Genomic DNA, 14,258 nt, shown 5'->3' with positions numbered 1-14,258 from the left:
GTGAGAATGGCCTTTCTCTGTGAATATGGCATTTGTGAATCAAGAACTTTAGAATATTTAAAAAAGGACATTTAAAAAAGGTTGTGCAGGGAAGTATTTTACCCCTTGCCCTAGGTGTGCAACAGCTCTATTTGGCCCCCATAAAGGGATAGTCAGACAGTCAAGTCCTAGTTTTCCAATCTGGAAACACTCAAAGGAATGGAGGTAGAACTTGTACAGGTTTTTTGAAACGATATATAAGTGTTTGGAATCACCTCTCATTTCCCCTCATTTGGTACTCGTTTCTATGCTGATGAAAGTTGGAAATGCTGGACACAAGGAAAAAGCTCGAGATGTTATTGGGCCAGGTGTATTCAAATAAAATCAAAAAAATAGCAATATTAGGTATATACACAATAGCATTAGGGAAACACAATGTGATGTAGCATTTTCTCTCCAAAGCTCACAGTAGAACAAGTTAGTAAACAAAACCTCTGTCTCCTTTGCTGCAGGAGCTCATCCGAGCCTTGCAGTCGCTTCCGTTGCTCTCATATCCTCATATAAATAGTCTCACACACACCTTCCACAATTTAGGAAAGATTGCTGAATCACAAAAATAGACCCAAATATGGCGTTTTTACTTTCTCGAGTACAACTAAAATTAACATTTCATCGTTAAAATAATGTTCAAATCAATGGAAGCGATAAAGAGAATTCTTATGTCTCATAAGGCCTTACCAGGCTCTGCAGAGATTAGAGTCTTATTGTTCTCCCACGTACATGGTCCAAACAGTCTCTCAGGGAGGAAACTGTGGGTTTGAAGAGCTGGGCGGTTAAAAAACATTCCTTCTGAGGGCCAGCAGTTCCTTGGGTCCGCTCCTTCCTGGGAGGTCTGGGCCAGCCCTGGCTGTCGGCGGTGTCCGCGTGGTGGCTCACGATAGCCCTGCACGCTCACAAACCACACTTCGTGGGAAACAGAGCAGGAGAACACGGCGGCTCCTCTGCTTTGCGTCTGGGGGTTCCCAGCCGCCTCCATGGAAGGAAAATCTTCAACAGTCTCAGACTCCAGGGGCAGGGGAGATCACTGCAATCTGGGAGAGACCGTTTTAACCTGCTGACTTCAGCGGCAAAACGTAACAGATCGGATTAGTAATCTCTTTTTTAACAGACAAGCCAAAGCATAGAGAAAACGCAAACAAGGGTCGTGATACGCATCTGGTTACTTCGCTTTTTATAAATGAGTTTCATTCTGCTACTGTTTTGAGATTCGCTGCGAGGGCCTCTGAACCTACGGGTCACACATCGGGTTGTAAACAAGAGGCCAAGGTGGGTGCCTGTGGGACAGGATGGGTGGTTTCTTCTCAGAAGGCTGTATGTCGGCTAGCAAAGCAAGACTGCCGGCTGGGAGTGGGCCACGCGGCGACCGGTGGGCATCCGCCAATGAGAAACAGAGTACTTTCCCATGTCGAGAGTGTTCCTCCTGAGTAACTTGGCCTCACTTTCAGGAAGCAGGGCTGGGCGATGATCCTAGCATGTGAAACACCGGCGCAAACCAGGGACTGTCGTGTTTTCTGTTTTTAACGAGGTGGCCGTCCCAACCGACGGGCACGAGACTTCCCGTGCGTTAAGGCTGCTGCTGATACTGCCCTTCCGTGGCGGTGTAGAAATCGTCCAGGACACTCTGCAAGTAGTCAAATGTCGGCCTCTCTTCTGCCTTTTCCTTCCAGCACATTTTCATGATATCGTAGAGCTCGTCTGGGCAGTTCTCCACTCGGGGCATCCTGTAGCCCTGCGACAGGGCGGTCATCACGTCGGCATTCGTCCTCCCTAAAGCGAAAGACATGCCCCATTTAGAAACCTGACGGAGGCTGGAGCGCGGGAGTGGCCTTTCTGCTCCCTGAATCCTGCATCCATGATTGCGGCGAGCTGTAGAAGCTGCGATGGACTGAACTGTGTCCCCCCTCTACCCCCCACCCCCCCAAATCAGTTCACAGGTTGAAGTCCTAGCCCTCTGCTTCGGAACGTGACCTCGGGTAGAGATACAGTTTTGAAAGAAGTAATCAAGTTAAAATGAAGCCTGAGGGTCTGCTCCAACCCACTCTGACTGATGGTCCTTATACGAAGAGATGGGGACACCAGGGACATGTGGGCACTGAGGAAGTGTCATGTGAAGACACCGCGAGAAGATGACCATCTCCAGGCCAACGAGAAGCCTCAGGAAAAGCCAAACCTGCTGACCTCTTCTGGCCGTGAGAATTAATTTCTGCTGTTTGGGATCTTCAGCCTGTGGTATTTTGTTAGGACAGCCCTAGCAAATGGATAGGGAGGCGAAGGTGGTTTAGGTAAGCAACAAAATAACATAAATTTTACTACGAAGAGGATCAAGAAGGCATTCGGTTTGCTGCAGTGAAAACAGGCAAACAAGAGAAGCGGAAGACAGAGCAAGTTCTTTGAATGACAAAAGGATCATGGACTTGACTGACCTTAAATGATCTACTCAAACCCAACTCTAACCCTCAATCTGTTTCTTTTGTGGTATTTTTTCCAGCGTCTACCTACAATACACACACCAAAAAAAAATTCATGTTATCTCGTACCAACATCTATATATTTTTTTAAATCAGCTTTGCATCGTAAGTTTACTCAAGGAAGGCAAAATCCTTAAGATCAGCTAGTCCCATGGATTATGTCCCAATCATTAAGTTGTCTCCTAAAAAGTCTTCAGTACAGAGCTCACACTGACTCTAGAATATGCACGGTCTTAACACCCAGGGAGGGAAGCGGGGTGTTCGTTATTCCTACTGAGCTCTGCAAGGGGCTCGGGGATGGAAGGTGGCCTCTCATGTGGTCAAATGTCGATCTTTGATAATGAGATTCGCTTGAAGGAAAAATAAAGAACATTTTCCTCCATGTTTGAAATGGGATAGAGGCAGGTGCCCGTTCGGCAGCACCTGTCCACATCTGGATGTTTTCCCTACTTTGTGGATACCTTACCATGTAGGGAAAAAGCTATGTCAGGCAGATGTTTCTATGTAGAATCTGTCTGATACCTGGCGTATGAGGAATTCCATTCATTATGACCAACTTCCTTTCCATAGCCATTGGTGGTCACTGAGAAGAGTCTAAAAGATAGCTAGAAGTGACATGTCTTTGACCAGGTGTGAAACAGAACCTTCTTTTGAATTTAGTCTTTGATCAGTGGTTTTCAAATTGTGGGTCACGATCCATTTGAGATCAACAAATTGAAATTTTTAGGGAGCTACCGGTATTAAAAAAAATAAATTATAACAGAATGAAATAGAAAAGATCAGAATGCCCTTACATGTAGTAAAACCTTTCGTTTTGTTGGTGCAGGGGAGTTTCCATTTATCTCTTACTGTGGGGCATGATCAGTGACCTTTGAACTCCTCTGCCCTTAACTAACCTTTCTTTTTCTAAGGACACAGTGACCAGAGGCCCTGCTTTGATTTAAACCCTTGAAGGAAGACATGATAATTTTAGTCTTGGAAAAGTCCTTATTTTTGCAATGGGAAGATCCAAGTGAACCTTATAATAGGATCTCCTGAAAGTTGTTTATTTATATGGTGAATTAATTTTGCTCAAGCCTTTCGAAACACTATCTTCAGGAATGTTCTAATGGAAAGACTTCAATTTATTCTCATTGCATGAAGCCAAGGGACCGATGTGCAACGCTCTATTCATTTGGGATTCTAGTCTCCATAAATTACGTGGCTTGGGCATTGCTCTGGCTTCTGTAACTAACTAAGCCTGCTTAGGTAAATTTCAGTTGAAATCTCTGTGCTTGCTTCTCCTTGGGCACCGGGTGAGGCCCTGCTATCTTGGTAGAAGGATTGCACCCAGGACAATAGAAAACAGCAACTGGACCAGCAAACTTCTTAGAAGTATCTTTTTCACTTTTTTTTTTTAAAGTTTATTTATTTATTTTGAGAATGAGAAAAAGCACAAGTCAGGAAAGGGCAGAGAGAAAATCCTGGGCTCCGTGCTCTCAGCACAGAATGGAGCCCGACACAGGTCTAAAACCCACCAACCATGAGAACATGACCTGAGCCCACTTAACCGATGGAGCCACCCAGGCACCCCTCTCTTCTCCTTTCTGCCTGGAGAAACTCTAGCTCAATAAACGGTCAAAATGTGCCCACAGAAGAGATCTTCTAGCCCGCCCCCCACCTGGCTCACTGTACATTTCTCTCTCCTAATTCTCATCTGTTTTCCTAACTCTGAAGAACTCTCGAGGACACAGATCCAGGCCGGGTGTGCTCCCTCGTGCCTGAGGGACTCTGATTTGATAAGATGAGAGAGGAATCGGAATGCACAAGTAAATCAACAAGCAAAATAGGCTATTGAATGACAAGTCTTCTGGAAGAAAGAAGGGGTGGGGGAGACCTCAACCAGACCCTCAGGTTAAACCTGATCCGTGGTCATTGCTCTGTTGCTTCAAGAAAGCAAACACCCACGGCTGGTGATGGGAAGAGCAGGTAGTTTGATACCCCACCCTCCATTCTCGCCATAAGCATTTACTGAGTGCCTCCGATGGGGAGTGAGCTGGCACTAAACTCTGACAGATGCAAAGGTGAGAGAGAGTCTTGGACCGCAGCCCAATGGGGAAGACGTCCCCAGGAAAGGGAGGTGGGTGGAGAGCAGCAAGTAAAATCTGGAGTGGGTAGGAATTAGTGGACACCAGAAGTTGATGGAGCACAGGGAGGAGAAAAACGCGGTGCAGCAGAGAACAGAAAAGGAACAGTTAGCAACTCCCTCGCTTCTGAATGGGATCTGGCAGCTCTGGAGACCATGACAGTCTTTAGAGACAAGGGCCCTGTGTGTGGGGGGCAAGGGAGCCCCAGCTGCTACGGGCCACAGTCTCCCACCCATAATACTTCCCAAAGGGCAACTGTTTTTTTTCTTTTGAGCCCTGCCTGTGACCAAGGTGAGCATTTAAAGCTGAATTCCCTGATTCCAATTCATGTGCTGGACGTGTCTGGTAAGAAACAGCCAGGAATGGGGCACCTGAGTGGCTCAGTCAGTTAAGCATCCGACTTCAGCTCAGGACATGATCTTGCGGTTCATGAGATCAAGCCCCATGTAGGGCTCAGAGCCTGGAGCCTGCTTTGTATTCTGTGTCTCCCTCTCTCTCTGCCCCTCCCCTGCTCGCACTCTGTCTCTGTCTCTCAAAAGTGAATCAACAATAAAAAAAAAAAGGAAAGAAACAGCCAGGAAAAACATGATGCTTCAGAAAACTTTGTCATTTTCAAACCTTCCTTTTCTTTGTAAGTGCAAAGCAAAACACATTACCAACCACAAGAGCCCCTCTATTTTCTTTAGAAAATTCATATATAAATAGGATTATAGTTTGCTTTTAAGATAGTGAAGTAAGGATCTTTTTTACTAATTTTTTATTTTATTATTTTTTTTACACCTATTTATTTTTGAGAGACAGAAAGAGACAGAGTGTGAATAGAGGAGGAGCAGAGAGAGAAAAAGACACAGAATCCAAAGCAGGCTCCAGGCTCTGAGCTAGCTGTCAGCACAGAGCCCGACTCGGGGCTCAAACCCACGAACTGTGAGATCATGACCTGAGGCAAAGTCGGAAGGATCTCTTGCCCCACCCCCTTTTCACACCTTTAATTTATCCTAAAATACAAGGAGGACAAGAAATAGAGACTTTGGTTCCGCATTTGGTGAAACCAGGGATGCCTGTGCCCTGGGGGCAAAAGCGGTCCGAACCAAGAGCAGGGATGTGGACGACGCACACTCACGCAAGGGTGAGGTTGGCGGCTGCAGACAGACTGTACCCCGAGCCTGCCTGGCAGGTGGCTCACATTAATGCTGGAGAAACTGAAGGCAACAAGTCCCACGCGTAGGAAGGCCAGCCCTGGTAGAGGTGGGGGTCAAGTGCAGGCTGAAGGAGTCAGAAGAAAGGCTGCGGATGGGAGAATGAGACCCTCGGACACACACCGTTAACCTGAGCGAACCCTGAAGACACAAGCTGGACGCGAGAGGGCAAACACTGCAGGATCTCATATATAGGAGGGACCGGGGGTTGTCAGACTCATAGAGACGGAACGTAAAATAGAGCTTGCTGGAGGCTGGGGACTTATTATGGCTTCAGTTCAGGATGATGAAAAATGACGGGGAGTGGTGGACACACGACAGTGTGAGTGTGCTCACTGTCACACTTGAACGTGGTTACTGTGGCAAATCTTGCCCTGTGTCTATTTTACTACAATAAAACAGTACAACCACAAACAACAGCAGAAGACACTGAGCCCCCTGCCCCCCTACCATTGCACCTCCAGAATGCTGAGGGCAAGGCTGGAAGATTCTCTTCTGAAAAAACTAAATGTTCCCTGAAAACAGACCTGAAGACACTGTCCCAGGAGGGTGCTGGCAAGTAAGCCCAGACCACCACAGACCCTCGCTCCCATAAGACACCTCATCAAAGTGGGGGGGGGGGGAGAAGATAAAGCCTTCGAACAGACAGGAGACTCGACCTAACTACATGATCCAGACAGAGAACAGAAAATGGGGCAGAAGACAGTTTCAAGGAAGCTATATATGAAGATTTCCCAGAATTTATGGCTACACAGTTCCAAATAGAAAGGACAAACAATTACCCAGCGAAACATAATAATGACCAAGGAAATTGCAGGGATGTAGAGAGATCCTGGGCTCTTCCATAGAAAAAAACGGGATCCAAGACCCAGGAAGGGATCAGAAGGCCATCTGCTTTGGCCGAACCACGGAGGAGATAGACTCCAGGAAGGAATTTGTTTAACGTTCTAGGTGAGAGGTTTGCCGTTCTAACATTCACAATAGAAGCAAATCTGAGAACAGTAGTTACATAGTGATTTCACTTTATTTAGGTCGTGAGTCTCTCAAGAAAAAGTCCCATTTGGGAAAAGTCCTAAGTGTGAATTAGAAACAGAGTATCAATTCTGATGACTCAAATTTTCATGACCTTGATAAGCTGTCTTTAGTATTCAGTGCTCACTCATCAATGAGAACAAGAGAATGCTTGACCAAAACCATTCCTCACGGCTCTGAGTATAGGGGGGGCTAAGAAATTTAAAGCACAACAGAAAATTGTTGAAATGGACTAATAGTAATTGAAAACAAAGCATTTGGGGGATTTGCCCAAAATATGATTAATAGGTACAAAAGCCTTTTTCTAAGAGGCGTGTTAAGAAAAAGACCTTCCCTGAATTATATTTGGTGGACACAGAAGCTCGTGGTTTTCGATGTCCCTCCTCAGTGTATCTATTTCAACACAGAGAACTGCAAATGGGAAATGACACTCCTACCATCTATTCCGTATTTAGTATGTGACGATTAGAATTTTGATAGGTAACTTTTACTGACAAAGTTCTATCCTTTATTCTCTTATTCCCAGAAGCTTGTTCTATGTTGGGGATCACAGTTCTGGCACCTTTGGCACAGTATTTGGTACACCTCTAATTGTACGAGCATGAATATTTCTAGAATGCCCCTGTTCAGTTCAGCAGAAATTGATAATAATGGTTCCTATGAGGGTAAGGGGGGCAAGGAAGGTTGTGTGGCTGGAGGCTAGGAATGAAAGGTGCCGCACTTCCACCATATACTTCTTTGTGGGTCTTGAATTTAGAACCATGTGACCATGGTCTTACTCAGTGATAAGGAAAATGGGGAAATATTTTTACTTAAGAGAGACTACTATGAGTATACAATTTTGAATTCTGAGCAGCAAATATTAGAATAAATAACTAAAATTTGTGAAAGTAAATGTCCTTGAGGAGCATGAGGCCAGGGAGGCAATTTCTCATGAGAAGTCTTTTCATATTGCCTGAGTTTTGGGGGGCACATATATTAGTTGAGCAAGAATTGAAATATTTAATAAAGACATAATTTTTAAAAAATGAGAAATGTCAGGAGTTTATCAAGAAGAAAATTAACAGGACCTATTTTTTCACTGCCCAAGGATGGTAGCATTTTGGTATATTTCACTTTTTAGTCTTTTATTTAATTTTTTTTATTAATGTTTGTTTTTGAGAGAGAGAGAGAAAGAGAGAGTGTGTGAGCACGGGAAGGGCAGAAAGAGAAGGAGACACAGAATCTGAAGCAGGCTCTATGCTGGCCGCACAGAGCCCTACGCGGGGCTCGAACTCATGAACTGCGAGATCATGACCTGAACCAAAGTTGGACACTTAACCAGCTGTGCCACCCAGGTGCTCTGCCTTTCATTTCTTTTAAAATACGAGTTCACTCTGTATCTGACTTCCTGATCTCCTTTTTGTTCCCTCTTTTCCTCTTATCCCCATTAGTTTACAAACCTAGGCATATGCTTTGTAAACCCCTTAACAAAAAAAAAAAGAAAAAAAAAAGAAAAGAAAAGCATCTCCAGCACTCTTCCAGGTAAAGAAAACATGCCCAGATAACTCAGTTATCGGTGGGGTCTCTCCCACAGCGGTTTTATAGCAGTGATGGATACGGTCTGGGTTGGCAATATTCACCAATTTCCGCGCTGTGAGCCAAGTGCGCTGATATTCAGGTAAATAGGATTGTTCAGTTCTGCTCCCGTCTCCTAACGCTGGAGGTTCTCATCACGGGCAGCTCTCGTGACCAGAATACCTCCTCAATCCAGAGCTCCTGACGGTACCTCACACCCCCTGTCCTTACTAGCAACAAGCTCTCTGGGGGAAGAGCCCAGTCAGTGCTTCCTGATTGGTCCTACGGTATATTTTTCCCACCATTTTCCTACTTCCCCTCCCCTTCCCCCTCCCCCTCCCCTCCTCTTCCTTCCTTCCCTTTTTTCTTTAAATCATTTTTAATGATTTCCTTCCCCTAAACATTTTAAAATCCTGCGCACCGATCACAGTGCAGGAGAACAAGGTATTCGGGAGGCGCCCAGGCCTGGGGTCAGAAGCAGCTCCGTGACAGCTAGGGCGTCAGTTCTGGGCTGGCGTGCCCTCCGAGCCTCACGGGCGTCGCCTGTGTGTCTCTGTGGAGCATGTCCTACGTATCACACATTGTTTTATGAAGTTGAATGTTGATCTGATCAGACATCAGATTATACATGTAATCTACACTCTATATAGACATAGATATAGATTATAGATACATAATGTCAGCTAACAGGACTGATCCAGAAGATTTTCCTGGGGCATCTGGGTGGCTCAGTTGGTTAAGCAAATGACTCTGGGTTTTGGCTCAGGTCCCAGTCTTGCAGTTTCATGAGTTTGAGCCCCAAGTAGGGCTCTGCCCTGGCAGCCCGGAGCCTGCTTGGGATTCTCTTTCCCTCTCTCTCTGCCCCGCCCCATCATACCGTCTCAATCTCTCAAAATAAATTTTAAAAATTTCCCCCTATCTTCCAGTAGTGTCTTCATTCACTTTGGCATCTAGAGCAGGTGGCAGTTCGAATACGAAATGTTGGCACGAGAAGGATTTCATGGGACTGTCGCCCGCCACCTGAGGGCTCTGCCCTTCCTGGTCCGCTGGTCCCCGACTTCTCTATGGCTCGTCTGAAACAGCACTGAGGGTGACCAGGAGCGCGAGGGCCACAGTGCTACTCTGTGCACACGTTTTCCTCATCCATAGCATGGTGTCTATCTAGCCGTTAAATGGGCTAAGCATGTCATTCATTCACTCATTCATTCATCCAGCAAATACTGGGACCTAAACCACAGGGCTGTTTCCCCTGAGGCTCCCTCCTCAAATTGCTGAGTCCCTGTTGCTACCAGGATGACAGCACATCGCCAGCTGCCCCCCTCCCCCACTCATCTGTAAACCACTCCACAGCGCACTGCGCCCTCTGACAGTCTGACTCTTACCAATCTCTTCCTGCTAGGACATCAGCTCTCAGTCGCAGGGGCTGTGACTGCCGCATCTGGGCACCTCGAGGGTGCACGGCACCCTCTGATATGTTTTGAATGAGGGAATGATTTAAACATTAAAGATTTAACTTTAAGTTCATCAGACCATCAATTTCGTAAAAAGCCAAACATGCACAGGAACGTGGAGGTTTTGGAAGACATTCTCCTTCCTGCATCTTCTGGGCCCGGAGCCCGGGAGGACGGACTGGCTCAGTGTGGCTGCAAGGCCTTCAGGGGTCGGGCAGCTAGAGACACAGGATGGATGTCCTCACAGTCAGTAAGGTCCAGACTGGAAAGATCTTTCACTGAGGCGGTTCTTTCCGGAAGAGGTCGGGACTCCAAAGTACTTTACACAATGTGACCTGTGTTTCTAAACTAACCAAAAAGCATTGCTAACCGTTAGGTCTGTTTCTTCCTCTGTCAGGTGAACGGCCCAGGAGGGGCGCCTTCATCTAACCAGGCATTAAGTGGTGGAATTAATTAGAAAAACAAAGGGAAGGGCGCCTGGGTGGCTCAGTCAGTTAAGCGTCTGGCTTTGGTTCAGGTCATGATCTAGGGTTAATGGGTTCAAGCCCCACATTGGGCTCTGTGCTGACAGCTCAGAGTCTGGAGCCTGCTTTGGATTCTGTGTCTCCCTCTCTCTCTGCCCCTCCCCTGCTTGCACTCTGTCTCTCAAAAAATAAAATAGAATATTAAAAATGTTTCTAAAAAACAGAATATGCATTCAAATGAGAAGGCAGAGAAGCGTCTAAGCCCATTTTAGGACATTTTCCACTAAAGATAGTCACAATCAAGTTCTAGTGCAAAGGGCTTATTCTTAATCTCTGGATTTGGGCTTCTTTTTTTATGCCTCCCGCCATTTGGCTTTTTGATTTCTCATACCAACTACTTGAATGGAAATCAGTAAGTAAATGATACCTGGGTAGGGGATTTTCCCGTAGGTGACGATCTCATACAGGAGAATTCCGAAGGACCACACGTCAGACTTAATTGTGAAACACCCAAAGTTGATGGCTTCCGGAGCTGTCCACTTGATGGGGAATTTGGCACCTACGGGAGAAGACTTATGTTACTTGGGCCGCTGAGCTAAAACAAAAAAGTCATGGGCACACGGCCCAAATGATTTCTTTTGAATAGATAATGCACGTACACAGTACAAAACAGTACAAAACGTTATACTGAAAACAGTCGCCCCCCCCCCCCCCCCAACTCACCGTGTCCGCTTCGGGCATTCCCCTTGTGAGAAGCAAAGTTCCTGTGTACCCTCCCGGAGACATCATAACGAGCCCCCTTTAAACAAACGAACGTGACATGGAACGTAAAGGCATTTACTCTTTGCTCACATGCCTGTCCCTTGACTCCGGCCTCTAAAGCATGTATCTGCGAGGTCCCGACGTTCTCCACTGCACGCACGCCATGTTATATGGACTCTGAATACCTCCTGACGTGCGCAGCCTGGCGGACAGTCTCGGTAAACCCATACCAATCGGAATTGTAGGAACTACTCCAAATGTTAGGGTCTGCTGCCTTCATTTGCTCATTGCAAACATTTCTACTTTTAGGAACTGAGGAGCAGAGCGGTCTGCCCAGAGAGAAGCAGTAACGACACCAGGATTCTGGAATTCCTTGTGGTGTCAGCCCCAAGTGGGAAATCAGAACAGGAACAAGGACACCAGACGGCCCCGTGGAACAGCTAGGTGCTACGTACAGGTGCAGGGTGCTCACCGTTGTGATTCACCGCACAGCGCTGGGCAGCACCGGGGGAAAGCGGGGGACAGGGTGACTGGGTGGGGGCGTCTATCCTGCACGGCACAGCCTGCTTTGAATGCCGGGTCTGCTGTTTCCAACTTGGTGTGACCCTGGCAAGCCGCTCACTGCCTTTAGGTCTCCTTGGCATCTCCACCTATGAACTGAGGAGACGGGACGTCCCCAAGGTTGGTGCCAGTCAACGGGGTTGATCTGCGCGCTTGGCACAGGGTGAATGCTGACACGAGGTAAACCGCACTGTTGCCCTGCAACGGCTACTATTTAATTCTAGAACCCAGGCTCTCTGCGCCACGCTGCCGTCTCATGAGAGCAGTTAGCTCTTTCTGTGAGACAGCGGTGCCGTCAAACTCAACAAAACCCGTGGACTATACTCCAGCTGGTGTACTCTGAGGCTCGTCTCGTGGGTTCGATTCTCGGCTCTCCCACTTACTATGAGGCCTTAGAGCTGCTGAGCCTCCCCGCGGCCTGACCTAGACGGTAGGAATAGTAACGGTAATGTAACAACTTGGCTTATTACGTCTCCTGCCTTTCCGCTGAGGACGAGTTGTCACCCGACCTAAGAGGAGAGCCACCGGAACCATGTGGCCACAGGACACACTCTTCTCAACGCGCCTCTAGAAATCCAGTAACATCTTCTAGAAATGGCATGCGTGTGCTTACAGGCAAATAGCCCCTGTTTAATATGTTTTAGGAATGTCAAGGGAGTGCTTGGCTCGGCAAAGAAATGCACTCAACTTTCATGAGTGAGGCCATCAGGGTCCTCAGACCTTCTGTGACCGACCCGGAGAGGCGATCACAGCCACAGTCCAGGCGCCAGCGACCGGGCGCCGACACTTCTCTGTGCATTTCAATATGTGGACCATACGGAACATGGTTAAATAAAGGGGTGTGTTTTTGCAGCACGGACTTCTCTGTGTGGGAGAATTTCGAGGTCTTCATCAGGAATCAAAAGGCCCGAATACAGGATATGGAATTATGGTCACAAACGTTTTCTCTATAGGGAAGGAGAGCGTGCTTCCTTGTCCGCGCAAACAGCTCGAACACACAAATACCCACAAAGAATTTCGCTTTTGCCAAGTCTCTTTGTTTTCCTTTGCTTAAGTGAAATACAAACAACATCTATAAACCTTATACACGGTATGTGGAGTTAATCGGGAGAGTAATTTTAAAAACTAATTCTTAGACCCACAAACAGAAATTACAGAACATTTTGAATATTTTACCAAAGGAGTTCTTTTTTTTTTTATTGTTTATTCATTGTTTTGGGGGAGGGGCAGAGAGAGAGAGAGACACAGAATCCGAAGCAGGCCCCAGGCTCTGAGCTGTCAGCACAGAGCCCGACGCGGGGATTGAGCCCACAAACCAAGAGATCATGACCTGAGCCGAAATCAGATGCTTAACTGACTGATCCACCCACGTGCCCCAGGAATTCTTTTTCAAACATGATGACTCTTGTAATTGCTTTGTTAAAAACCAAAAGAGAGAGAGACAGAAGCAAAATAAACCTAAATAACAAAGAGCTGAAGCCGGCAGGACCGCTTACCTTCCCTGGCGGTGTACTCATTGTCCTCGATCACGCGGGCAAGCCCAAAATCCGCGATCTTGCACATGAGGGACTCAGACACCAGGACGTTTGCTGCCCGCAGGTCTCGGTGAATGTAGTTCTTCCTCTCGATGTACGCCATTCCCTCTGCTATCTGAAAACAGAAAAGGGCTCTCATTTTCCACGTAGGGTAACATATCCCCGAGGACCATCACGGAAAACCAAAAAAAACTTAACACATTCCTGGAATCTTTTCATGTATGTTATTCTGATTGTTCAAAACTTGAAACCAGTGGGTAGGGGGCACCTGGGAGGCTAAGTCAGTTAAGAGCCCGACTCTCGGTTTTGGCTCAAGTCAGGATCTCACAACTTGTGGGTTCAAGCCCCACGTTGGGCTCTGTGCTGACAGTACAGAGCCTGCTTGGGATTCTCTGTCTCTGCCCCTCCTCTGCTCACTCTCTGTCTCTTTCTCTCTCTCACATAAACAAATAAATACAGTAGATAAATTACAATTGCTATTTGGACTCCTTTCTAAAAGAACTGACCTCACTCCCAATCTCCAAAGATAGCTGATAAGGGACCCTAAGGCAAGCTGAGGGCCAGGCACCAGCCAGCACCCTGCCCCCCCCCCCCCCACGGATGTGTGATATTCTGTGATATTCGTCAGGCACTCCTGGCTGCCTACGAACAAAGGAAAGAACAGGAAACAAATGGTTAAACTGATAGCCTTCTCCAGCAGTTTACAAAAATCTCACCAATAGCCTAATCTCTTAATGCTAATGCTTTGCTAAAGGGAAAAACTACTTCAGCTGACAGTAGCTAGGCCTCCCCTAATCCTTCATCCTCTTTAGCAAATAGAAATCCCTTTAAGAAACTTTCTCTTGACTTCACCTCCCCCAACTCCACAGTGTATAAGGGGCCATTCTGCACGACCCCAGGGTCCTGTCCCCATGTCTTAATAAAATCCTTTCGGCACCAACGGTGTCTTCAAGAATTCTTTCTTGGCCATCAGCTCTGAACCCCACCAGCACCCCCAAAACCCCGTCAATAGTGATCGCATCTCAAAGTGATGTCTGACATAGTCACGTGTCTTGACATTTCTAATG

At 46.8% G+C, this 14,258-nt stretch overlaps 1 protein-coding gene across 6 annotated transcripts in view; it reads right to left on the bottom strand.

The window, feature by feature from the left end:
• Positions 1–333: 333 nt before the first annotated feature.
• Positions 334–14,258, bottom strand: part of LYN (LYN proto-oncogene, Src family tyrosine kinase) — an 85,789-nt gene continuing 71,864 nt past the window's right edge. For all 6 annotated transcript variants that reach the window (XM_029924057.1, XM_029924056.1, XM_029924059.1 and 3 more), the window contains exons 11-13: positions 13,153–13,306; positions 10,761–10,892; positions 334–1,806 (exon numbers count right to left, since the gene is read on the bottom strand). In XM_029924057.1, coding sequence (XP_029779917.1) covers positions 1,604–1,806; positions 10,761–10,892; positions 13,153–13,306 — 489 coding nt within the window. In that variant the 3' untranslated portion in view covers positions 334–1,603. The remainder of the gene's footprint in view (positions 1,807–10,760; positions 10,893–13,152; positions 13,307–14,258) is intronic.

Source organism: Suricata suricatta, chromosome 15 (assembly GCF_006229205.1).
Source record: "Suricata suricatta isolate VVHF042 chromosome 15, meerkat_22Aug2017_6uvM2_HiC, whole genome shotgun sequence".
Taxonomy (NCBI): domain Eukaryota; kingdom Metazoa; phylum Chordata; class Mammalia; order Carnivora; family Herpestidae; genus Suricata; species Suricata suricatta.
The sequence above is the reverse complement of the archived record's forward strand: the minus strand, read 5'-3'. Positions and strand labels throughout refer to the sequence as shown.